The following is a 27,063-nucleotide window of genomic DNA, read 5'->3' on the forward strand; positions in this document are numbered from 1 at the left end:
CACGAGCGGGCTCCAGCCTGGCAAACCCCGCTGTGCGCCGAGGGGCAGAGCCCAGGGCTGAACCCGGCTGCCTCCCCCGAGAGCCCTGAGCCCCGCGCCCCGCAGCCTTTTCTTTCTCACCCCTTCCTCCGCTCCGTGCACAGCCACGAACCGGACCTGGGGAGGACGCACGGTCCCTCGCGCTGCAGCGGGTGGGGGCGGCTGGCAGCCTGGGACTTTGCAGTGGGGACAGAAGCAGCAGCAGGCTCCGGGCTCTCCCCGGGGGGCCCAGGCCCGAGAAGCTCCCCAGGAGGGGGTCAGGGCACAGATTCCCCTGCCCCCGGTCCACTGCGTCGTGAGCCCCACTGGCGATTCTGTGGGCTCCTGCCGGGGCCCCCCACCTCGGATCCAGGACCCTGTCTGGCAGCCGCCCCTGCTGCCGCCCCTCCGGCCGTGGGCCGGGACACTCACGTGGTAAGAGGCCCGCTCCTCCCGGTCCATGGGCCGCGTGACGTACATCCGGCCGGACATGGAGTCGATGCTGAAGACCTCCATGGGGGGCTGGTCGGCCCCCACACCCGTGATGCTGTACCGGATGGGGATGTCGTTGTCCTTGTCGGACCGGATCTGAAAGGCAGACGCAAAGCCGGGGCTGTCAGCCTGCTGCAGGGGTCCACGCTTGCCCCCTCCTCCGAGGGCCTCGCACCTGACCCACTCTGGGACCGCGCCAGTCCTTCGTCCACTTTGGGAACTGGAAGGGCAGCCAGAGGTCAGGGGGTCGCTGAGCGCCACCAGCTGCCCCCGCAGTGGCCCATCAGGAAGCAGTGAAGGACAAGCGGCGTCAGCCCAGGGAGCTGGGGGCACCCCGCAGAGACCACAGCACAGCTGAGACAGGCTGGAGACCCCGTCTAAAACAGCCTGGCACTCTGTAGCCGAACCCAGAAGACAGAGGCAAGGAGAGGGCAACCTCCTCGGAGCTCCGGGGCAACAGGTCAGCCCCACGGCACAGGTGCAGCCCAGCCCGACAGCACAGGTGCAGCCCGGCCCCACGGCACAGGTGTAGCCTGGCCCGACAGCACAGGTGCAGCCTGCCCCCAAGGCACAGGTATAGCCTGCCCTGACAGCACAGGTGCAGCCTGGCCTGAGGGCACAGGTGTAGCCTGCCCCGACAGCACAGGTGCAACCCGGCTCCACGGCACAGGTGTAGCCTGCCCCCACGGCACAGGTGCCTCCTGGCCCGATAGCACAGGTGCAGCCTGGCCCGAGGGCACAGGTTAGCCTGCCCCGACAGCACAGGTGCAGCCCGGCCCCACGGCACAGGTACAGCCCTGCCCGACAGCACAGGTGCAGCCCGGCCTGACAGCACAGGTGTAGCCTGCCCCGACAGCACAGGTGCAGCCCGGCCTGACAGCACAGGTGCAGCCTGCCCCCACGGCACAGGTGTAGCCTGCCCCCACAGCACAGGTGCAGCCCGGCCCCCCGGCACAGGTGCCCCGGGAAGGCCCAGCAGATGCGGTTCTGTCCCCTGAGAGTCACACACATCCACAGTCTCAGGAGTGGGGGCTGCGGCAGAAGTGACCCCGGCCAGTGGGAGAAGCAGTCAGCCCAGAGAACGGCTACCAGCAGGTCTGCCAGGGTTATCCAGGCCCTGATGCCAGGCGGGCTGGGTGGGCTGGGGTGCAGAAGTGTGGCCAGCGTGGATGGAGCTGGGCACACGCGCAGTTTTGCCGTTGGCTCGTGGTGGGGGCGTTTGCTTTCTTGGCAGATGAGATAACCACGGATCTTCGGGAAACCGGAAGCCCGGGAGCAGAGCCGACAGCCACCTGTCTGCGCTCAGCTGAGGCCGACACTGCGGGGAGTAGGAACCTGGTGAACTTGCGGTTGCAGCCTGCGGAGCGGGTGCAGGGGAGCAGCCAGCCCAGCGGGCGAGCAGGGTTTGCGCTCAATTCTGACTGCGCCCTTTGAAAATACAGCTTTTTGGCCGGTGCCGCGGCTCACTAGGCTAATTCTCCACCTGCAGTGCTGGCACTCTGGGTTCTAGTCCCAGTTGGGGCACTGGTTCTGTCTTGGTTGCTCCTCTTCCAGGCCAGCTCTCTGCTATGGCCCGGGAGGGCAGTGGAGGATGGCCCAAGTGCTTGGGCCCTGCACCCCATGAGAGACCAGGAGAAGCACCTGGCTCCTGGCTTCGGATCGGCACAGCACCGGCTGTAGCGGCCATTTGGGGGGTGAACCAATGGAGGGAAGACCTTTCTCTCTGTCTCTCTCACTGTCTAACTCTGCCTGTCAAAAAAAATACAGCTTTTCAAAAACCCGAACCCCGGCGGGACAACAGCAGTATTTGACAGTAGGCTGTACCACTGTGGAAACCTCCAAGATACCCCCAAAGCGATGGCTGCACTCGTGTCAGGATTTCAGGACAAAGACCTCGAGGGAAGGCCTTTGGCCCAGCAGCTGAGATGCCCACGCCTCCCACCTGACTGGGTTCGGTTCCCAGCTCTGCTCCGGCTCCCGGCTTCCTGCTGACGCAGACCCTGGGAGGCGCGGGGAGGGCTCAACATGTGGGTTCCTGCCGCTGTGTGCAGGCGTTGGGCAGTGACTCAGGGGACGGGAGATCTCGCTCTGGGTCTCTCTGCCTCTTTAATAATAATAATAATAATAATAACAATAACTTCAAAAAGACCTTTCAGAAATTTAAAAACCTTCTGAAATAGCCACTGCATCAACATTGCTGAAAGTCACAGAGAGAGAGAGAGAGAGAGACAGAGAGACAGAAAGGTCTCCATCCGCTGGTTCACTCCCCAAATGGCCACAATGGCCGGAGCTGCGCCAGTGCGAAGCCAGGAGCCAGGAGCCTCCTCTGGGTCTCCCTTGAGGGTACAGAGGCCCAAGCACTTGGGCATCTTCCACTGCTTTCCCAGGCCACAGCAGAGAGCTGGACTGGAAGTGGAGCAGCCAGGACTAGAGCCCGGTGTCCATATGGGATGCTGGTGCTTCAGGCCAGGGCTTTAACCCGCTGTGCCACAGTGCTGGCCCCTTTAATTTATTTTTTAAGGAATACAAATTTCATAAGTACAACTTTAGGAATACAGTGATTCTTCCCCCCCCCATACCCGCCCTCCCACCCACACGCCCACCCCTCCTGCTCCTCCCTCTCCCCTTCCCAGTCAAATTCTCCATTAAGATTCATTTTCAATTAACTTTGCACACAGAAGTCCAACTCTGTACTAAGTAAAGATTTCAGCGATTCGCACACACACACACACACACGCACACACACACGTGCACACACACAAACTGAGAACGTTTCACAGTTAACTCAATACAACTCATTGAGGACAAAGGTCCTGCCGATGCAACTTTTTAAGGTTTGAGACCCAAGACTCATCTCGAGCCACGGCAGTTGTCCACGAATCAGCTCCCCACCAGCAGCTGCACTGGACAACGCGGCAGCCACGACGCCTTTTGTGTGCAGGGAGGGCAGAATAACACCGGGCCCCAGACGCATGGGCAGGGACCAGGTGTGGGGCAATGGGACGTCCTCCCAGGGGAGCCGGTGCTGTGGGCAAAGGAGCTGGCAGGGGACGGTGGCAGACACAGTGGCCTCTGTGGCTGTGTCCTCCACACTTTAGTCCTGAAGACATCACTCCTCCAGTCTCCCCAGGAAGACTCCACTTGGATGCCGTGGCCAGGGCCCCACCACCGAGTTTATCGACAGAGCCGTTCTTCCCAAAGAACACACGTGGACTGGCAAAGGTACCTGCTACACGCGTGTCTTCCTGTCCCGCCCGATACCTGCGCAGAACACACAGACGCAGCTGACGCCGTGTCAACAGTCAGGGTCAAGGGCTTGAGGTGCAAGTTCTGGGTTCCAGGCTCGTCCCTGGACACTCTGACCCCTTCCTAACTCTTGGTCTCCTCACCTGCGAGGGGGGGATGCTGACACCTCCTGGACAACATCTGTCAGCAGGACTGAGTAGGAGCCACACGCACGGGGCTCCACGGAGGGTGGCTGCAGCTTCCTCCCCTCCGCCACCATCGTCACCATCACCGTAACTGTCACGTTATTCGCCCTCATCATTGCTGCCATCATCCCCTCCATCACCGTCCTCATCACCATCATCTTCAACCACCTGCCTCCATCATCACTATCAAGTTCATCACCACCTACACCTTCACCATCATCTTCATCACCACCATCATCTTCATCCACACCATCACCACCACCACCACCACCTACACCATCACCACCATCTTCATCACCATCACCTGTCGCTCCCCGTCTTCGTGGAGGAACGACACAGGACCCTGCGCTGTTCTTTCGTCTGCTCGGCCCTCCCCGGGTTTGCTGCTGGTTCTTCCCGGGTTGGCTACCGTCCCTCCACCTCCGTGGAAGGGCGGTTCCCCCTGCCACTTTCCCCACTTCCGCGGGGGAGCGGCACACCGCCGGCCGGCTCTCTCGGGGGCTGCACAGGTGTTCCCTCTAGATGTTCCCCTTAGATGTTCCTGGTGCATGTCGTCTCTCTCCTCCTTTATAGTCCTCCTCCGCCAATCCCAACTCTGCTACCCACACGCCGAGTACGCTGCTCTCCTCCAATCAGGAGCAGGTCCTACAGTTTATTGGTTGAACTGGAGGCAGCTGTGTAGAAGCTGTTTCCTCCTCTCCCAGCGCCACATTGTGGGAGAGCAGATGCATAGAATAAGTCTTAATTCCAGTAACTCAGTCCAGTCCGGGCTGCTCCCCACAGATCCCCCTTTCTTTTTATTTTTGGCGTTGATACGCGCCTGTCTTCGGTGCCCTGCGGCACACACTCTGCTCTGCTTGCTAGAGTTGCCCACAGGTGCTTACAAGCCCTACCAATCAGGCAAACCGAATCCAGGTCCTCTCTTCGCCATGTTGTGAGGAGGTTTTTAGGCGCTGATGCGTGCCTGTGTTCGGTGCCCTGCAGCGCATGCTCTGCTCTGCTAGAACTGCCTGCAGGTGCTTACAAGTCCTATCAGGCAAACCGAATCCAAGCCCTCTCATTGCCGTATTGTGGGGAGACTTATTGGTGCTGATAATGTGCCTGTCTTCGGTGACCTGCAGCCGCCCACAGGTGCTTATCGTCTTACTAATCAGGCAGACCGAATCCAAGCTCTCTCATTGCCGTGTTGTGGGGAGGCCTTATTTTTCTCTATTTCTCTACCTCTGGGCATTCCTATTTCTCCTATTTTACTTCTATCTGCCAGCATTCCTATTTCTCTCATTTTACTTCTAAACTTCTGTTTCTCTTATCCCCGCGGCTTCCCGGCGCCCGCGCTGAGGCTGCTTCTCAGCGCCTCACCCCGCGGCGGCTTCCCGGCTTCGCGCGCTCCGCGGTCTCTGCGCCCTTTGTGCCCGCACCACGGCCCCGCGCATTCCCTATCTACTCGCGCCCCGTGCGCCCTCCCCGTTTGTGCCCAGCGCTCTCTCTGCGCGTGGTGGCTTCCGCGAATCACACAGCCTAGCTTACGTTTCCGCCACCGGTATTCAGTCTAAGTTCCCCAGGCTAACCTGGCGAATTCAACCTAGCCTACGTTTCCGCCTTACGGTTTGGCTTCCTGTCTTTTGCTCCCCGGCTAATCTGATGGATTCCAACCTGGCCCACGTCTCCGCCTCTGGTTCCAGATTTCCGCCCCTTGTTCCCCGGGCTGACTCGACGAATCCCAAGCTAGCTTACATCTCCGCCTCAGCCTGCCCCCGCGGCTTCATCCTCCCTAACATTTTTCTCTACCCGGTATGTTTCCTAACTTTTCTTCCAACAACATTCCCCTCTCATTTCTCCTGGCTTCTCCCCACAGTCCGTATCCGAGTCTAAGTTTCTTCTAGGTTTCACTTTCGCTTTCGACCTTAGAGATTTCTCCCAGCTTTCACTTTCGCTTTCAATCCTAACATCCAATCCTAACTTCTTTCCCACAGTCCATATCCGAGTCTATACCTAGGCTTTCAATAGCTTCTTCCGGCACCTTTTCCGTCCGGCTTTCCCCTAGGCTCTCTCTAATCTCTCTCCAGTATTTTCCCGCTTCTTCCCTTTTCTTCCCTCCTAGGCTTCCTATCCGAGTCACGGCACCATTATGTCGCTCCTCGTCTTCGTGGAGGAACGACACAGGACCCTGCGTTGTTCTTTTGTCTGCTCGGCCCTCCCCGGGTTTGCTGCTGGTTCTTCCCAGGTTGGCTACCGACCCTTCCGCCTCCGTGGAAGGGTGGTTCCCTCTGCCACTTTCCCCACTTCCGCGGGGGAGCGGCACACCGCCGGCCGGCTCTCTTGGGGGCTGCTCAGATGTTCCTCATAGATGTTCCTCGTGCATGTTGTCTCTCTCCTCCTTTATAGTCCTCCTCCGCCAATCCCAACTCTGCTACCCACACGCCGAGTACGCTGCTCTCCTCCAATCAGGATCAGCTCCTGCTGTTTATTGGTTGAACTGGAGGCAGCTGTGTAGAAGCTGTTTCCTCCTCTCCCAGCGCCATATTGTGGGAGAGCAGATGCATAGAATAAGTCTTAATTCCAGTAACTTAGTCTAGTCCGAGTTGCTCCCCACAATCACCTTCATCTTCATCACCATAATTTTCATCATCTTCATCCACACCATCACCACCACCACCTACAACTTCACCATCTTCATCACCATCACCTTCATCCACACCGTCACCAGTTCCACCATCGTCAAAAATCTTCATCACCATCATCTTTATCACCATCACCTTCATCCACACCTTCACCACCACCACCTATACCTTCACCATCATCTTCATCACCTTCACAACCATCTTCATCACCATTATCTTCATCACCACCATCATTATCATCACCTTCATCCACACCACCACCACCACCACCAACACCTTCACCATCACCATCATCTTCATCACCACCATCACCACCACCACCACCATCACCTTCACCCACACCGTCACCAGTTCCACCGCCGGCACCATCAACTGTACCCTCCTTTCTAGCCTCCATCACCTGCCCACAGACATGACGCATCTGCTACCTGGCCAGGTTGAAACGGTGGCTGATCTGAAGGCGAACACCCCCAAGGGTCCTTGCGGGACAGGATGGGGCATCTGACTGTGTCCACAGCCCGAGGCGACACTCCTAAGAGTGATTCTAGACCTTGTGTCTGACTGCACACACGGCAGATGTCCGGCTCCGTGTGGCCAGTGTGGGGATGTCCTCGAGGTGTGTGGGGGAGGTCGGCCAACAGGACCGGACTGCTGAGCCCCCCCAGCGTTCCAGTGAGGGTCTCTTTCAAAGGAAGAAGAGTCCCAGGCACAATTCCTGGGGGCCAGCAGGAGGCCCGGCACGTGGGGAGCAGAGGCCACAGCTGCGCATGCACTGCCCGCTGGCTGTGACCCGGGCAGTCCCTTCGTGTCCCTGTCCATGACATGAGGGTTTGCCATGAGCCATCTCCAAGTTCTCCCTGTGAGCCGGGGTGACAGCCGCCCAGGCCAGTGGCCAGTGCCTGTTAGGGATGCAGGGAGAACCCCAGGGCCGGCCTTCTCTGTCCTGGAGTCCAGCTGACCACGGACGTGGGGTGATCTGCACACGTGGCTCACTGCCATGGCTTGGCCTGCCTATGAGGACAGGCTCCCGTCACGCGGGGTGATGGCCAGGGTGAGGGTGGACCGACCAGGCCACCAGTCACACAGAGACAGACGCCTGGGCTCCGGGTGTGTCCTGACTCCAGCCGGGTCCACGGTGTGGGGGGGTGCGGAGGCTCCCCCAGTCTGTGTGAGGGCTGAGCTGGGTTCCGTGTGGGGCTGCCTCTGGCCACGTAACCCAGCCCTCGCTATCGTGGGCGCCTGGACAAAAGCCCCAATCCTCAGACGGCTCCAGGCTCGAGGGCTGGGGAAGGGCTTGTCCTGAGGCTCAGGGTTCCGGGGACACCCCAGTCCCTCCCTGGCCCCGCTTCTCATCACCACCCAGACCTCAGAGTCCACCAGGCCAGAGCCGGGGGTCCAGCGCCTCTGGGAGAATGGGGACAGAGGTCGTACTGTCTGGGGAAGCTGTCCCTTTAAATGGTTTACCACAGTCCCCACCACTCCCTCTGGTCTCACGGCCCAGTTGGGCCCAGGGCACTCGAATCCGTGACGAGAGGTCTCACAGAGCCACCCGCCCTGGGCCAGGTTTATGTGGGGGAAGCTGCGCGAGCCTTCAGCCTGCACTGCTGCCAGGGACGGCAGAGGTCCCCGAGCACCGAGGCTCAGCCCCGCTCCCCCCGAGCGCCGGGCCCTGTGGCCTGCTCCCCCCGAGCGCCAGGCCCTGTGGCCTGCTCCCCCCGAGCCGCCGGGCCCTGTGGCCTGCTCCCCCCGAGCCTCCGGGCCCTGTGGCCTGCTCGCCAGGGGGAGTGTGCACATGCGCCTGGGCCGAGGCCCCGTCCAGGGCTGGGGGCCTCAGACGGCGAGGCCAGAGGGCGTCCGCTCGGGGCAGCAAGGCCGACACCTGGGCAGCAGCAGGTCCTCCCGGCCGGCACGCACGCCCCTGCCTGGCTGCCTCTCGGGCCAGGTGGACAGGCCGTTCCTGGAGGGCCCGGCCAGCAGTGCCCCTCCCTGCTCCCCCTCCGCCCCGACAGCGGTCAGACGGCGCTGTGTCCCTTCTGCGTCCACGAGCGTCCTGTTCAGTGGTCCTGCTCGCTTCCCTCCCCAGCGGGCCCCAGCCTTGCTGCCTGCGGTCCTCTCCCTGGGGCAGCAGAGCCTGCGCGGGGCCGAGAGCCTCCCTCGTCCTGGACTCCACACTGCAGGGAGCCGGGGCCTCGGGGCGGTCAGGTCCCTGGCACCGCAGAGCTGGGGTCAGCTGAAGCCTTCGCAGGGAGCTACCACCAGGGTGCAGCCCTGCAGAACGAGCCGGGGCATGTGACTGGGGCAGGCACTCAGCGCTCCCCCACGGGGCTCGCGTCTAAGCGTCGCCTGGGCCGGGCCACGAGGTGCCCAGGTCCTCGGTCAAACGCCTGGTGCTGTCCGGTGTTTCTGCTTTGCAGGGAGCAGCTCTGGGCCCCCCAGCAGTGAGCGGCGCCTGCACACGGCACCCGGGCGACCGGGAGGTGTCTTAGCTGCCGTGATAAACGCCCATCGCCACGCCTGCTCGTGCGGAGGCTCCTCCAGGGCCTGGGTGGGGCCGGGGAGAGAGGTGCCAGTGAGTTCCCGGGAAGCCTGGGGCTGGCGGGGATAACAAGCCAGGCAAGGTCGGGGGGATGCCACCTGTGCCCGCACAGCACGGGCGCTGCATTCCGGACGAGAGCTCTTTCAAAAAGGCCACACGTGGGACGCCCATGTCCCTGCTGAAGTGCGGACCATGCCGACTGCTGGGGCGGGCGCTCAAGGCCGTCACAGGGTCTCTGGGAGGACTCCAGCGGGAGGCTGGAGCGCTGCAGCGGGCAGACCCACACGTCCGTGCCGCCCGGGTTCTTCCCTGGGACTGGCCAGCGGACACCAGTGCGGCTGCCCGTGCCCCCTTATGCACTGCTGCCCCTGTGGTGAGGACAGATCTGGCCCAGGCTGATCTGGAACCCGGGTGTGTGTGGGTTAACCCCACACCGCGGGTCTCGGGCCCACACACGGCGCCCTCACGACAGCACCCTCGAGCCCGGCGTTCTCCGAGGGTGACGGGCGTCTTGCGGGGACTCGCGGCCGCGTTCCAGGGGTGGACAGACGCTTCTTCAAGCGATCATGTAATTTTGCTGGCCGGTGTCTGTTCTGGGGAGTCAGCCTCATAGCCCCTGTGGACAGTCTGTGGCTGGACAATGGTCACACAAACTGCCCTTTAAGCAAACCTATTTTAAAAAGTGAGTTGACCGGACATCTGGGACTCCGCGGTGGGTGTGCCGGAGCTCACCGGGCCGAGGGGACTGCAGACGTCCAGACCTGGCAGGCAGGGAATGCAGTCGCTCCCGGGTGGGGGCAGGGCTGCTCTGCCCTTCCGGTCACCCTTGGACGCCTGCATCTTCCCCGTCAGGCTCCGAGACACAGCCAGGCTGGATGGGCCAGGCCAAGCCATCGCCAGGGCAGGGGGAGGGGTCCCTGCTGTCAACACGGGGTCCAGGTGGAACTCTTCCTGACCGAGCGCCGTGACTCCAATGCGCTAGACTCTGAGGAACAGGATCCCCGGCTCAGCCGCTGACTCCCGGGTGGGGGCCCTGCAGCTCTGTCCCGGCCTTAATGTCTGTCCCCTCGCCTGGCCGAGGCTTCTACACCCCGCAGCCTACAGCACCTACCCCACACTGCAGACCCTCCTACACCCCTGCAGCCCATGGCCTCCTTGACCTTTGCCCTCAGCATCCCCCAGGGGCTCCGAGGCCCCGGACGCTGGAGATCAGGGCAGGGGGGAGACGTCTCCAGCATCACCTCCTACAGCGGTTTCTTAGCAACTCCGTTACTAGAGGGCTTCTTGTTGGTTCAGAGAAGGCCTCTTGGAGGTGCGGTTATGGCCTAGAGAAGCTGAATCCATGCGCCGTGCCCCGGGACAGCTCCTGGAGGCACTTAACCACGTCCTGGGACCAGGCAGCCACCGCGGCCGTCTCCCGGTGGTAGCAGCTGTGGGGTCCCCACTTCCCCACTCAGAGGGGCGGTGTGCAGAGGCTGTGGCTGCCGCGTGTGCTGGTGTGCGGCTGGGCCTGGTTGGGAGCAAGGTCTCCTCATTAACCCCTGGGGAGCAGCGGCCACAGAGGGGCAGCGGGCGGCCTCTCCAGCTGTCCCCAGGCCTGACCCACGTGCAGACTCGGCTACAGCAGAGTCCTCAGCTCTGAAGGTGCCGGGGCACCTGCCTCTGTGTGTGCCTGGGGAGTCTGGAATGTTCTGTAGGTCCTCACTTAGGTGTGGAATCGACTTCCCCGTTTGTGATTTTTAAGGGGGCCAAGGTCTGACCCAGGAGGGGCAGCTGCAGCCGGTGTGGGTTTCCAGTGTCCCCTTCCAGACGGCTCCGTGCTGCACACTCGCTGGCCCCGTGGGACTCAGCGGTGCCCGTCTCTGTGCTGGCTGCGAGAGGTGGAGGACACTGCGGCAGCTCACTCCACAGGGACTGAGACCCAGGGGGGGCCACAAACAGCCTCAGGCAGGCACCTGCCACGCCTGGCCTCCTGTCCCTTCACTGGAGGGCACCACGACGCAGACACCGTGCACAGAGCCTCAGCCTGGCAAAGCCTGCCTTCCTGCCACCCACGGAGCCGGATGGAAGCCGAGGGTGCACCTGGCCGCTTCCCAGAAACACAATCAAAGATGTCTGCAATACTCACAACAGGCACTCAAACCGCGCTTGGGGTTCCCGCCGAGCCCCCACTTGTCCCATGTGGGGTGTGCTGGCCCTGGCCCTGGGCACCCCTGGGCTGTCTCTGACCACACAGCGCGACCATGGTGGGTAGGGGTGGGCAGGGAGCCGGCCCCGGACTCCTGTAAATCAGGACCACGTCAGGCACTTGGCCACCTCTGCTCCAGGCCCTGACTTCCGACCGTGGATGAGCTGTGGCGTCACCGGGAGCGGCCGGGAAGCCCCAGCTCTCAGGCCGGTGGCCAAGCAGCCCACAGCACGTGGGGCGGGGCCTGGGCACCAAGAGCCGTCCCTGGAGGCTCCCGGACAGTGCACTTGTGCCCAGGGGCCCTGTGCTTCCGGGATCACGTCAGGGCTCCTGGACATGGCCCAGCTCACAGGGTCCCTGCCGGCCACCCAACACCCACCCTTCATGCCCCGCCGAGCCTGACAGCGCCCACTGAATGTCGCCCCCTTGTGGCTTTGTTTTTACAGGCGCCAGTCTCTCTACCCAGGGATGTCCCAGGCACCAGCACCAGCCAGAAGCAGCGGCGCCCACCCCTCCTCCCCGCCTGCTCACCTTCGCACTTCCTTCCTGGGGGTGGGGTAGGGGGGATTAATGACAGCAGAGGAGCCCCGCAGGCGGAGCTGGAGGAGGGGGCTCGGCGCCCTTGCACCTCTTCGGCCCCGGTGCACACAAGCACTGGAGGGAGCCGTGCACCCGGCCAGCCCCAGATGCGCTGGGCAGCCACCCCCTCGGCAGGTGCCGCGATGCCGATGCCAACCTGAAGATTCAAGAGCCCCGAAGAGGCCACTGCCACTCCCTGCTAGAGCGGCCATCACACGGAATGTACGCACGCATGTGGAATTCCTGCACAAACCAGGCTGCACGGCAGACACCGCCGCTCTTCTGCTGAGAGAGCCCCAGCGAGGCTCCCTGACTCCCCTCCCCCCACGCAGGGCCTCCTTCCTGGCTTCCCATCCCACCGGGCGAGCGCTGGTGCAGCCAGCACCTGCTGGGCCACCAAGACTGCGCCCCGAGGTGTTCCCTGCGTAATCACCGCGTCGCTTTCTAGACGCACACACTGCTGGGGGCTTGGCGGCCGCCCCTCCTCCTCCCCCACTCCCAGCAATGGTGGACAGGGGATGACACCACCTGGAGTGGTTTCCATGGTGACCCACCAGCCAGAGCTTCCCTGGGCGTGTCTGTAACCGCCTGGCTGGGCGGCAGGCGCGCTGGGGAAGGGCGGGATCCTCCATGCCCAGGGCTCCATGGGCACCCATCCACCACCCATCACCATCCATCACCCATCACCCACTTGTCGCTCTGTGTTTCACTGATGTGTGGCATACACCCCGCACACTTCCTGTTGGGTCACCCGAGTGTGGGTTCCTGCCCTGAAAGTGTTGGACTCTTCCCCCGGACCATGGCACTGTGGGTACCCTGGGCCTCTCTGAGCACCCAGGCTACAGCCTCTGTGTCCTCCGTGGCTGGCCAGCTGGAACCCACACACCCACAGCCAAGTGGGCCATCAGGAGAGGCAGGCGGGCCTGTGGAGGGCACAGGCAGGGACACCTGGCAGGAGGCGGCAGGTCAGATGTCGCCCAGGGGTCCAGGCTGGGGCTGAGGAGCTGCCCATAGGGTGGCCTGAACTCAGGGTGATGGTGGCCGTCGCTGGGGCTGGGCCAGCAGGGGTGAGGCTGGAGGGCACGGGCAGGGGCTGTGCAGGGGATGGCTCCCCGCCCGCTGGGTGGCCCTGGACGAAGTGGAGCAGGCGAGGATCTGGCCTTGGCTGCCCCTCCGGAACCTTGGCCGTGGCACCAGCTGCCTGCCCCTCCCCCCCGTGGCAGCGGCGTGTTTGGGGTCAGGGATCCCACCTGCGGGGATGTTGTCTGCGCCGCCTCCTCCCGTTAGCAGCCCGTGTGAGCAGCACCTGTCCCGGGCTTGCCACCAGCCTTGCGGCTCCACCTGCTGGACGTACTTCTGCCCGGGGTGGGGGGGGTTTAGGAGGGGAGGCAGCCGTCTGGACCGGCTTCCAGAGACTGGTGCTGGGGGTGCGTACGGCAGCAAGACCTCGTCACCGAGGCCATCCAGGACGGGGCTCCTCCTCTGCTGGGGCCCCTGGGACCTCTGTCCTTGTCAGAACTTGCCGGGGGCGGCGTGGAGGATGTTGTGCGAGCAGGTCTGTGTGACTGCATGTGTGCACATGTGTGTGTGTGTGGACATTTGTGTGTGTGCATGTATATGTGTAGGCTCGTGTGCACCTGTGTATGTATGCACATGCATGTATGTGTGTGCGACCGTGCATGTGTGTATGTATGTGTGGCTGGTTGTGCACACGTGTGCACGTATGTTTATGTGTGTGCACGTACGCATATATGTGGATGCACGCACAGGTGCGTACTTGTGTCTATGTATGCAGTGCACACACGTATGTGTGTACATGTATGCATGTGTGCACGTGTGTATGCATACATGTGTGCACATGCATGTGATACAGGCCCTGAGGAAAGGGGAGCAGGGATGTGGAGGGAGCGCAGGCCGGGGTGAGCCTGGGTTCCTCCCGTGGCTGCCACTCAGGAGATGGCGCCCGGAGGCGGTGCAGCCAGGGCTTGGGATTGGGTGGAGGGTTTGGGTCATCCATGATGCACCACCTGCCATCCAGCATCGTCACTCATCCTCATTCACCCATCACTCACCCGTCACCCATCACTCACCCGTCACCCATCACTCACCCATCATCACCCCTCCACCACCCACCACCCATCACTCACCCGTCACCCATCACCACCCCTCCACCACCCATCACCCATCACTCATCTGTCACCCATCACTCACCCGTCACCCATCACTCACCCATCATCACCCCTCCACCACCCATCACCCATCACCACCCCTCCACCACCCATCACCCATCACTCATCTGTCACCCATCATCACCCCTCCACCACCCACCACCCATCACCCATCACTCACCTGTCACCCATCACCCATCATCACCCCTCCACCACCCATCATCAGTCATCCATCACCGTCATCACCCATCATCACCCGTCACTCACCCGTCACCCATCATCACCCCTCCACCACCCACCACCCATCACCGTCACCCATCACTCATCTGTCACCCATCACCACCCCTCCACCACCCATCACCCATCACTCACCCGTCACCAATCACCCATCACCACCCCTCCACCACCCATCACCCATCACTCACCCGTCACCCACCACTCACCTGTCACCAATCACCCATCATCACCCCTCCACCACCCACCACCCATCACTCACCCGTCACCCATCACTCACCCATCATCACCCCTCCACCACCCATCACCCATCACTCACCCGTCACCCATCACTCACCCATCACCCATCATCACCCCTCCACCACCCATCACCCATCACTCACCCGTCACCCATCATCACCCATCACCCATCATCACCCCTCCACCACCCATCACCCATCACTCATCTGTCACCCATCATCACCCCTCCACCACCCACCACCCATCACTCACCCGTCACCCATCACCCATCACTCACCCATCACCAATCACCCATCATTACTCATCCATCACTGTTATCACCCATCCATCACCCGTCACTCACCTGTCACCCATCACTCACCCATCATCACCCATCATCACCCGTCACTCACCTGTCACCCACGTCATTCACCTGTCTTCCATTACCATTCTCTAACTGCTCCACCGTTCGTAATCCACCCGTCAGCCATTCATTCACACACCCACCCGTCACCTGTCATCCACCCGCCCATCATCCATCATCCGCTCACCCACAATCCGTCCTCCACCCACTCACTCAGCACCCATTACTCGTTCACTTGCTCAGTCACTCGCTCATCAGTGCCCGTTCTCTAGGTCATGGTCCGGGGCCAGTTCTGCAGCTCTAGCTGGTGCCTGTTGCAGTCCTGGGGTCCTGGTCACCCTCCCCCCTGAACCCACACCACGGCTGCACCTCTTGTGCACTCCAGACAGATGCAACAAGGTGCACGTCCTAGTGCCCGCTGCCCGTCCTGGTCCTTCTCTGTGCCAGGCCTGCATTTCTTTGGCAAGGACCATTCTCCCCCTGCAAAGCCACTTTGCCACCACGTGGCAGACTGGAACGGCTCGGGTATTAACGTTCCCAGGACTGACAGGAGTTGGCATACCCACATCCCGGCCTGGAACATGCTCCAGCCAGGACCACCAGGCACTGAGGTGCCCACGTCCCAGCCCCCGGCCCCCCAGGACCCCTGGCTTGCAGGAAGGCCGACCTTCCCTTCCCCGCCTCACTCCTGCCCTGCCTGGGTCTCCCGCTCCTGCCCGGGGAGCGCTCACGGCTCCGGCCGCTCAGCTGCTGGGAGAGGCTTATTTCAGGCTCGCTCTTCCGGGGCAGAGCGGTCAAGGGCACTTCAGCCTTCAGGGCCACTTGGCGGCGGGCTCTCCACTGCTTCTCTGGTTTTATTATCTCCATCCCCAGCCCCGAGTGCTCTGAGATGTGTCTTCCCTAATTGCCTCTCCTGCCGTGACGTCTGACGTCACAGATACACCGTCGCCTGCCTGCGTGCTGGGCCACGTGGGAGGGCCCCAGCCGCTCTCAGCGTCTGAGCGTTTGGGCCCTGATAAAGCTCGTGCGTGTCCCTTGGGTGTGAGTGTGAACTGCCTGCCACTGAGAAGGTCGTCTAAGGAGACGGATGCGGTCCTGGGAAGACGGCGATGCTTCGCCCCCTTTCCCGCTTTGCTGCAGGGTTCTGGGAGAGCCTCCAAACCGGTGTGCGCACCCCAACACAGCAACCTCGGCGGGCGGCGGGGGGGAGAGCCCTGCGGTAGGGCAGGAGGCCCCTTCTGACCGGGGCCAAACACACACGGAGGGGTGGGGGTGTGAGCTGTCACAGGGTAGCTCAGCGCCTCCCGGGGGACAGTGGTGACCCCAGGAGACAGTTTTGGTTGCTACACCTGGGTGTGCTACCGGCATCAGGGGGAAGAGCCTGGAGGCCTGGATTGTCCGGGGACCGCAGTGAGGCTGGTCGGTCAGCAGGGACATGCCGCGGGGCTGGGGTTTCTCGGTGCCACCTAAGAAGGGCTGATGGCACCAGGCCACCCCCCCCCCCCGTCAGCTGCAGGGGACACCTGCTGTAGGGGTCCCGCTCCCTGAGTGAAGTGCACTCACCTGCATGGGGCCCCGCTGCACGTCCCTGCTGACCGACCAGCCACACTGCGGTCCCTGGACTGTGCCCCTAAGTGAGGGCCCTGTGCACCGGGTGAGGGCCCTGCACCCTGGAGAGGGGCCCTGTGCACCTGGGTGAGGGCCCTGTGCACCTGGGTGTGGGCCCTGTGCCCTGGGTGTGGGCCCTGTACACCTGGGTGAGGGCCCTGTGCCCTGGGTGAGGGCCTGTGCCCCTGGGTGTGGGCCCTGTGCCCTGGGTGTGGGCCCTGTACACCTGGGTGTGGGCCCTGTGCACCTGGGTGTGGGCCCTGTGCCTTGGGTGAGGGCCCTGTGCCCCTGGGTGTGGGCCCTGTGCCCTGGGTGAGGGCCCTGTGCCCTGGGTGAGGGCCCTGTGCACCTGGGTGAGGGCCCTGTGCCCTGGGTGTGGGCCCTGTGCACCTGGGTGAGGACTCTGTACTCTGTAGAGGGGCCCTGTTCCCCTGGGTGAGGGCCCTGTGCCCTGGGTGACGGCCCTGTGCCCTGGGTGAGGGCCCTGTGCACCCAGGGGCCCTGTGCCCTAGGGCGAGAGGATTATGGAGGAGGGCTGGAGGAGCAGGGCCCAGCAGAGGCCTGGAGCCCGCAGAAGGCACCGTCAGAGGTTCCCGTGGTGGACGAGGACAGCAGCCTGCAGGGCGTGAGGGGCAGCAGGAGGCAGGGCCCGTGCTGGACTCGTCCAGGAGCCGGAAGGGACTGACAGCCTGGAACCACACCAAGCAGAGCCTGCACGGGGCCAGTGCTGGTGTCTGTGGGGCCGGGGCCTGGGGACGGCAGGGGCCGGGAGCCACTCCTGAGGGGCTGCGCCCCCTCCCGGCACCGCCGCCTCCCAGGGTTTCTGCAGGCTCCGCGGCACGGCGCGTGCGGCCGGGTGCTCCCGTGTCCTGCCTGCCGCTGCCTGCCCATCTGCTCGCTGATCCTGGCCGTGTTCTCCTTTAAATCCTTGAACGTGTGCGTGAGAAATGTTGAAGGCCTCGCCGTGGGTCCCACCGCCCAGGCAGCGCGAGGGTTCGTGGTTCGTTTTCACGGCGGGTCCTCCTCTTGGGTGCAGCCCACAGTTTCTATTTCACGAGTCCGGTAACTTGTGTCCATTACCGGCTGTGACAGATGACCCGCTACACGGATGCGGTTCTGTTACCTTGCCCTGAAGGTTTGTTTTTGTCTCAGCAGGAAGTTGACCTGGCTGGACTCAGACCCAAATGCGTTTCTCTTGCAGTTGGCACTGGCTGGGACCCTGCCCCGTCTCCCCAGTCTCCGGCTGTGGCTTTCGTGGACCCTGCCCCGTCTCCCCAGTCTCTGGCTGTGGCTTTCGTGGGGGGTCTCCGAGCAGCCCCGTGCCTGCACAGCTTCCTGGTCAGCCAAGGATCCGGGCAGGGTTTCGAGTGTACTTTCTAGAACATATTTCCTAAAACTTGTCCCTCGTAATCAGCTGCTCTGTCTGTGCCAGGCTCCATCTACAGTTTCTGAGATCAGTGACGGGGGGTTGGCCGTCCTTCGGGGTGAGGACTGGGGGCGTGGCTGAGACGGAAGCCGAATAAACAGATCTGTGCTCTCCTCGCTCCTTGCTGGAGTCTCTGACAGTTTTTGCCTATTACCGATCACTCTTGAGTAACTGCGAATGGTCAGAAATTTTTCCGGGGTTTGCAGTCACTATCTGTAGGGGTGTGTCCCCAGGCATGGCTCTGGAGGCCCACGATCATTGGAGGGTGGAGACGGTGGGGTCTGAGTGACACTCTGTCCCCGTGTTGTTTGATTGACAGGTTGCCTATGCCTGCAGGGACCTTGGATTCAGTGGGGGACACAGGCCAGCAGCACTGACAAAACAGTGTCGAAAACTCTGCCACTGGGGCCGGTGCTGTGGCATAGTGGGTTAAGCCACCGCCTGCAGTGCCAGCATCCCATATGGGTGTAGGTTCGAGGCCTGGCTGCTCCACTTCTGGACCAGCTCTCTGCTGTGGCCTGGGAAAGCAGTGGAAGATGGCCCAAGTCCTTGGGCCCCTGCACCTGCATGGGAGACCCAGAGGAAGCTCCTGGCTCCTGGCTTCAGATCGGCGCAGCTCTGGCAGTTGCTGCCAACTGGGAAGTGAATGATCGGATGGAGGACCTCTTTCTCTCTCTCTCTCTGTCTCCCCTTCTCTCTCTATGTGACTCCGACTTTCAAGTAAACCACTCAATCAATCTTAAAAACACAGGGCAGGCTGAGGGTGTGTCATGTGCTCTGCTGGGTCTGGGAGGTGGGACGCTGCCCGAGCAGGCAGGAAGTGGCAGGTGCAGTGAGGAAGTCCCCTCCCCCGCCCTCACCAACCAAGGCAGGGGCTGGCACACAGGTCTTCGGGGAGCCAAGGGCACGGGCAAGACTGGACGCTGGGCATCACCCGGCGTGGCTGCTCAGCTCGTGGGGACCTGGGTGACGAGGTTTGGGAGGTGGCAGATGGCAGGGAGGGATCAAGAGCCTCACGCAGGCTTGGCAGCCTCCTTCCCGCCCTGGACAGCGAGTAACAACACAGCCATGGTCCCTGCAATGGAGGGACGCCCTCGCGGTACCAGGAAGCATTTTCTTCAATAGACTCAGTGGCACTTTCCCCGCTGAGTTTCCCAGCAAGTACTCTGCAGTGGGTGTCACAGGGTTACCCTGGCCAGCTCCGTCCCACGTGTGCCCAGCGGGTGAGTTCTCATGGGGAGTCTGCCGCCACCCAGGTCTGGGTGCCACCACGTCACCGCCCCCTGCCACCACCTCGTGCTGCAGACCCGGCTCAGGGCAGCTCCTGCTGAGCCCCCGCGGGATCTCCTTTCATCTCCAGCCTCTGAAGACCCAGCTCACTGCTGCTCCTGCGCAGTCGGCCAATGCGTGTGGTTGGATGTGACCGGCATGCACAGGTGCTCACAGCAGGCACCGACTGTAGCAGGGCGAGGGAAGAAGGCAGCGCTGACCACCAGGGGGAGTTCAGGGAGCCGCCATGGGTCACTGCAACTCACTTGAGAAACGCCGTGGGGCCGGCGCTGGGGCGCAGCGGGTAAAGCCGACACCTGCCGCTCCAGCATCCCATGTGGGCGCTGGTTCAAGACCTGGTGGCTCCACTTCCAACCCAGCCCTCTGCTGCCGTGCTTGGGAAGACAGCGGGAGATGGCCCACATGCCTGGGTCCCTGCCACCCACTTGGGAGACCTGGGGGAAGCTCCTGGCTTCAGCACGGCCCAGCCCTGGCCATTGCGGCCATCTGGGGAGTGAACCAGCAGACGGAAGACCTCTCTCTCTCTGTCTCTCTCTCTCTGTCCCTCTCTCCCTCTCTCTCTCCCTCTATCTCTCTGTCTCTCTCTCTCTCCCTTCCTCTCTCTCTCTATCTCTCTCTCTCTCCCTTCCTCTCTCTCTCTCTCTCTCTCTGTCTCTCTCCCTCTCTCCCTTCCTCTCTCCCTCTCTCCCTTCCTCTCTCTCTGTCTCTCTCTCCCTCTCTCCCTTCCTCTCTCTCTGTTTCTCTCTCCCTCTCTCCCTTCCTCTCTGTCTCTCTCTGTCTCTCTCTCTCTCCCTCTCTCTCTCTCTGTAGCTCTGCCTTCCAAATACATAAAATTGATCTTAAAACGAAAAGCAATGCCTCCCTCCGCTCATGCCCGCAGCTACACAGCTACTCCCTTCCGAGTCTTCTCTGCGGGTTCCTCTCCGGGGTCTGCTCTCTGCAGGGGCCCCGAGGCCTGACCCGCGCGTCGCCCCCCCCACGCCCCGGCTCCTTCTGAGTCAGCCCCGACCCGCACAGCCGCTCCCGAGAACGAGTCCGGAACGTGGTCAGACTCAGCAGCCAGGAATTGTGTGTGGCTGTAGCCTCACCGGGTCCCGCCCAGCGTCGGCCTCCTGTGCTTTGTGCTGGGAAAGCGAGCGGCTGTGCAGGAGTCGGCGCCGCCACGGCAGCCATGGCCCCACCGCGAAGCACGGGCGGGAAGTGCACGGCTCGGCCGGCTGGGAGGTGACGGGAGAACCCCGTCCTCCGCCTCCCGAGGTCCCCAACGGCCCCTGGTGTGGCAGCCCATGGAGGACCCACACTGACCACTGGTCACCTCCCGGTGTGTGCAGCCCACGGAGGACTCGCACTGACCGCTGGTCACCTCCCAGTGTGTGCAGCCCATGGAGGACCCACACTGACCACTGGTCACATCCCGGTGTGTAGTGGACCACGGAGGACCCACACTGACCACTGGTCACATCCCGGTGTGTAGTGGACCACAGAGGACCCACACTGACCGCTGGACACCTCCTGGTGTGTAGTGGACCACAGGGAACCCACACTGACCACTAGATACCTCCCAGTGTGTAGTGGACCACAGGGAACCCACACCGATCACTAGACACCTCCTTATGTGTGCAGCCCACGGAGGACCCACATTGACCACTGGTCACCTCCCGGTGTGTGCAGCCCATGGAGGACCCACACTGACCGCTGGTCACCTCCCAGTGTGTAGTGGACCACAGAGGACCCACACTGACCCCTGGTCACCTCCTGGTGTGTGCAGCCCACAGAGGACCCGCACTGACCACTGGTCACATCCCGGTGTGTAGTGGACCACAGAGAACCTACACTGACCACTGGTCACCTCCTGGTGTGTAGTGGACCACAGGGAACCCACACCGACCACTAGACACCTCCTGATGTGTGCAGCCCACGGAGGACCCACATTGACCACTGGTCACCTCCCGGTGTGTGCAGCCCATGGAGGACCCACACTGACCACTGGTCACCTCCCGGTGTGTGCAGCCCATGGAGGACCCACACTGACCACTGGTCACCTCCCGGTGTGTGCAGCCCATGGAGGACCCACACTGACCGCTGGTCATCTCCCGGTGTGTGCAGCCCACGGAGGACCCACACTGACCCCTGGTCACCTCCCAGTGTGTAGTGGACCACAGAGGACCCACACTGACCCCTGGTCACCTCCTGGTGTGTGCAGCCCACGGAGGACCCGCACTGACCACTGGTCACCTCCCGGTGTGTGCAGCCCACGGAGGACCCACACTGACCGCTGGTCACCTCCCGGTATGTAGTGGACCACAGAGGACCCCCACTGACCCCTGGTCACCTCCCGGTGTGTGCAGCCCACGGAGGACCCACACTGACCCCTGGTCACCTCCTGGTGTGTGCAGCCCACGGAGGACCCACACTGACCCCTGGTCACCTCCCAGTATGTGCAGCCCACGGAGGACCCACACTGACCGCTGGTCACCTCCCGGTATGTAGTGGACCACGGAGGACCCACACTGACCACTGGTCACCTCCCGGTGTGTGCAGCCCATGGAGGACCCACACTGACCACTGGTCACCTCCCGGTGTGTGCAGCCCACAGAGGACCCCCCACTGACCCCTGGTCACCTCCCAGTGTGTGCAGCCCACGGAGGACCCACACTGACCACTGGTCACCTCCCGGTGTGCGCCCCCCACGGAGGGATGCAGAGCACCAGTGCGGGGCTCTGGACCAGGGGAGGCACCGGTCACCCGAGTGGCTCCTCTCCTGGCTCCTCTCCTGCCCGTCCCACAGCCGGCGCCGCCTCTGGGAGGAGCAGCTCCGTGACTGTCTCCGCCCCTCCTCTACCCTAGAAGCATAGCCCGGGGCTGGCAGTGCCGTCGCCCAGGGCCACCGTCCCCCGCCACGCCACGCACCGTGGCTCCCTCCACGGGTGCTACCAGGAGCACTTCCACGCGTGGCCAGGGCTCTCACGCCAGTTAGGGCTGCCCTTTCTCAGGGCTCCCTCACACGTCCCCTGCGCGGTGGTCAGGGAAAAGCCTGCGCCTGACGGAGGGCTTGGGAAGGCGCCCGCCGCCTCTCCCCGACCCTTCCACTCAGCGTGACTCCTCGGGGGGTGCGTTGACGGCACAGAATCGCAGCCGATCCCAGCTCAGCCTCCGAGGCGCCACCCGTGTTTTCCTGACCCCACTGCCCACACCACGTGATCCAGGCCTCCTGCAGGAGTGAACACTGAGGGGCAGCCGGGGGACTTCCTGTAGGGGGCGCCAGGGAGTCCAGGCAGCTCAGGAGGGTTGGAGGAGCCACCACGCTGTGGGCTGTGCCATGCGAGGACCTAGAGACCACAGGGCCACCCACGTCTCAGAGCAGGCCCTCCCCAGAGTAAGGTCAAGGGTCATCCCGGAGAGGCGACTTCCAGGCGGGCCCGGCACGAGGCAGTAAGTAAAGACAACCTCACCCCGTCTCTTGTCCGCTGTCCGTGCTCATGGCACCCAGAGAACATTCTAGCTGGCCCTCGAGGACCTCGGACCCTGACAGCACCTGGTGCTTGCCCACCGCCCGGCCTGAGGGACCCTGGCAGCCGCAGGCCCCTGTGGGGCTGGGCACCTGCAGCTCCAGCCTGGCCTCACCTCCACTTCCGCCAGGGCAAAACCGCCTCCTCTCGGGGTGAACTCACAGGTGGAGAAGCGGCCACACAGAGCAGGCTCAGCAGGCAGCACGGGTGGTGGCTGGGACCCACACGCGTCTCTGTGTGCATGTCCATGCATGTGCGCATATATGCATGCGTGTGTACACACGTGCACCCACACTGGCCACGTTCACAAATGCCTGCCTTTCTGCCCTACCTACGCTGCCGATCTTGGCTCCCTGCTCACTGGGCCATGCGCCCCGCCCTCAGGCTGAGACCTGGGGGGCCCGGCCCCAGGCACTGCTTCCTCACCCGGGTTTCTGAAACAACTCGGAGGTTAACCAGCGGGACACAGAGGCCGACCCTGGCGACACCCCAGGCGCCCGCCGCGCTGTGGCCGGGAAGGCTCTACTGGAGTTCCCGCCGCTCTGACCGCACAGGGGAGAAGCAGTGCTGGCGACGGCCCCGGCCACAGAAGCACGGAGCCCACGTGTGCTTTCTGCCGGCACAGCGACCACGGCGAGGCCAGGGGACCGGGGACAGAGCAGCTGCTGCAGGCCTTGGGGTCGCCACGTCCCGCCCAGCAGCACCGTGCTCACCACACACGGCCCCAGCCCTGGCCACCGCTCACTCCCAGACACAGAGACACGACCCTCAGACCAAAGCAGGGCACCAGAGGTCAAAGGTCAGACCCACGTCCCTGCGCCGCCGGCTCCCGGGCACAGGAGCCTCACGTGACTTGCACTGACCTCTCGCTGCCGAGACCCCGACAGGGATCGCAGGACCTGCCCCTTGCGGCGCAACCTCCGAGCCCGGGGACGTGGGCGCCGAGGGCCGACTTACCCTCACCAGCTGCTGGGGGAAGGGCCCGCGCGAGTTCTCCGGCACGTTGATGGGAGGGATGACCCAGTCCCGCTTCTGGCGCCGCAGCCCGCGGGTGCTGTGGTGCTGGGGCCAGGGCAGCAGCGTGTCCAGGGCAGCCGCCGGGGAGTCCAGAGGCGCGCTCGGCTTCCCTCTCTGCTCCGTCCGGCGTTTGGAAGAGAGGAACAAGAAGAAAGGCGGGTTAGCTTCTGCACGGGGGTGGGGCGCTGTGAGGTCATCTGCGGGTCCTGGGTGGGTGGAGGACGACCGGGTGCTGCTGGGAAAAGGGGTGAAGTGTGGGGGGTGGCAGGAGAGACCCTCCCCTGCAGGCTGCGCCAGACAGAGCAGGACGTGGGGTGGGGAGCAGAGGCGCGGCCAGCAGCGTGCACTGGGCTTTTACTGGAAGCCCCACACATGAAGAAAGCAGGCAGTCACTAGCACGTGTCATAGTCTTGCGGACTTTATGGGCCGGCGCCGTGGTGCACTGGGTTAATCTTCCACCTGCGGTGCCGCCATCCCACATGGGCGTTGGTTCTAGTCCCGGCTGCTCCTCTTCCAGTCCAGCTCTCTGCTATGAGAAAGCAGTGGAGGATGGCCCAAGTCCTTGGGCCCCTGCACCTGCATGGGAGACCTGGAAGAAGCTCCTGGCTCCTGGCTTTGGATCAGCTCAGCTCCTGCCGTTGCGACCATTTGGAGAGTGAACCAGCGGATGGAAGACCCCTCTCTGTGTCTCCCTCTCACTGTCTGTAACTATCTCGCAAGTAAATAAATAAAATCTTTAAAAAAAAATTAGAAGAAAAACAATCTTGCTGACTTCATTTGGAAGGGAGAGAGAGAGAGAGCTCCGATCGGCTGGGTCACTCCCCAAATGCCTGCAAGAGCCAGGGCCAGGCCGAAGCCGGGAGCCAGGGCTCCGCCCGGGACTGCCAGGGGGGTGAGGGACCCCGCACGCAGGCCATCACCTGCCGCCTGCCAGCGTGTGTATCAGCAGGAAGCCGGGTTTGGAAGCAGAGCGGGGACTGGAGCCCAGGCACCCCACACGGGACGTGGAGTCCCAAACTGAGCTCCAACCACTTCGCGAAACGCTTGCTCGGAGACTAAAACGGTCTAACTTACACCTACGTGCGTGGAAACAGCCACGGCAAACTAGATTACGGCAAATCCGACAGGAGGTCGGGATCCCAGTGCCAGAGCTCTGACAAATCAACAGACACGGCGCCTGCTCCCGCGAGGGACGAGGGTGCGCGTGGGTGCCACGGGGCGAAGTCGCAACAAAGAGCAGTAACTTGTGAGAAAGGCGCAAGTCTTCTGGGAATCGAAAACGCAAACAAGAGAGACACCCTCTCCGCCCGCCGAACCCACCAGCCCAGCAAAGCGCACCGTGCCCGCCAGGAGGGCGCTGGGAGCCGGCAGCGAGGGCGTGGCTGAGGGCGGGATTCGGCGAGGTTCTCGTGACGTGGGGCGCGGTCCCACAGGCCCCCCCAGCCCCAGCCCCGCCGCCTCTTCCACAGAACGGGGCTGGGAGCGCTGAGTTCAGGCGGTTGCCATGGAAACCGAACAAGATGATCGGACAGAAAGCGTTGCCCACGCCTGGCGGTCAGGGCGGCCTCCCCACCTGCAGGCCACGCAGCTGGACGGGGGGGAGAAGCTCCCCAAGTGAGGCGATGTCCACCACGCCCCTGGAGGGGAGACGGGGCCGCCCGCCCCAGCTGTCTTGGGGAGGGGAGGACGCGGCAGGAGATGGGCGCTCTCGGGCCGCAGTGGGTTTTGTTACCCATTCTGCTCGATGCCTTCCACCTTTCTGCATTTCCGTTTTTATTCGTCTATTTTTACTTGTTTAACAGCAGAGAGGGGGCTGGCTCTGCGGTACAGTGGGTCAAGCCACTGCCTGAGATGCTGACAGCCCACAGAGGTGCTGGTTCAAGACCCGGCTGCTCCACCTCTGATACGGCACCCTGCTAATTTCCCTGGGAAAGCAGCAGAAGACGGACCAAGTGCTTGGGCTCCGGCACCCACCTGGGAGACTCGGAGACGCTCCTGGCTCCTGACTGTGGCCTGGCCCAGCCCTGAGTGTTGTGGCCACTTGGACAGTAGAGCAGCAGATGGAAGACCTCTCTCTCTCTCCCCCTCTGTGTAACACTTTTAAATAAATAAATAAATCTTTAAAAAAGAGGCAGGGAGACAGAGGTGGATGGAGGACGCGGAGGGCTCCCATCCGCTGATTCACTCCCCAAACACCTGCAGCTTCCGGGCCTGGACCAGGCTGCAGCCAGCTGCCCGGGTGCGGTCTGGGTCTCCCTCGCAGGCGGCAGGTCCCAGGTACCTGTTGCCTCCCAGGTGCGTGAGCAGGAAGCTGGCGTTGGGAGAGGGGCTGCGACTCAGGCCCAGGTGCTCTGGCAGGGAGGCGAACACCGCCCTGCCTGCATTCCTGGATGCCAGCCCGCCCGTGACCGTGGTCCACGGAGCCAGCCCGCCCGTGACCGTGGTCCACGGAGCCAGCCCACCCGTGACTGTGGTCCACGAGCCAGCCCGCCCGTGACCGTGGTCCACGAGCCAGCCCGCCCGTGACCGTGGTCCACGGAGCCAGCCCACCCGTGACCGTGGTCCACGAGCCAGCCCGCCCGTGACCGTGGTCCACGAGCCAGCCCGCCCGTGACCGTGGTCCACGGAGCCAGCCCGCCCGTGACCGTGGTCCACGAGCCAGCCCGCCCGTGACCGTGGTCCACGGAGCCAGCCCGCCCGTGACCGTGGTCCATGGAGCCAGCAGAACGCCCTGCATACACGGGGAGGGGGGAGAGCAGGGGGGAGAGGAGGGGGGAGGGGGAGAGGAGGGAGGAGGGGGAGAGGAGGGAGGAGGGGGGAGGGGGGAGGGGGGAGGAGAAAAAGAGGGTGGGGAGGAGCCGGCGACACCCGGTGTTTACTCTGGGAGCGCCATGTGCCAGGCTCGGTGCCGTCTCCCTGTTCCAGGCTCACTTCGCTCCTCGTCCCAGAGACAGCGGATGTGAGACAGACCCTGCGCACGGCACACAGAGACTGCACACGGCACACAGACCCTGCACACACGGCACACAGACCCTGCGCACACGGCACACAGACCCTGCGCACACGGCACACAGACCCTGCACACGGCACACAGACCCTGTGCACACAGCACACAGACCCTGCACACGGCACACAGAGCCTGCACACACAGCACACAGACCCTGCACACACGGCACACAGACCCTGTGCACACGGCACACAGAGCCTACACACACGGCACACAGACCCTGCACACACAGCACACAGAGCCTGCACACACGGCACACAGACCCTGCACACAGCACACAGACCCTGTGCACATGGCACACAGACCCTGCACACACAGCACACAGACCCTGCACACGGCACACAGACCCTGCACAC

At 63.1% G+C, this 27,063-nt stretch overlaps 1 protein-coding gene across 1 annotated transcript in view; it reads right to left on the bottom strand.

Moving 5' to 3' along the window:
• The window catches only part of CDH4 (cadherin 4), a 326,582-nt gene that overhangs the window by 47,559 nt on the left and 251,960 nt on the right, over positions 1-27,063 (bottom strand). Inside the window, exons 4-5 of the mRNA XM_070051648.1 lie at positions 23,641-23,814; positions 451-606 (exon numbers count right to left, since the gene is read on the bottom strand). Of these exons, the coding sequence (XP_069907749.1) occupies positions 451-606; positions 23,641-23,814 (330 nt within the window). The remainder of the gene's footprint in view (positions 1-450; positions 607-23,640; positions 23,815-27,063) is intronic.

Source organism: Oryctolagus cuniculus, chromosome 11 (genome assembly GCF_964237555.1).
Source record: "Oryctolagus cuniculus chromosome 11, mOryCun1.1, whole genome shotgun sequence".
Taxonomy (NCBI): Eukaryota; Metazoa; Chordata; class Mammalia; order Lagomorpha; family Leporidae; genus Oryctolagus; species Oryctolagus cuniculus.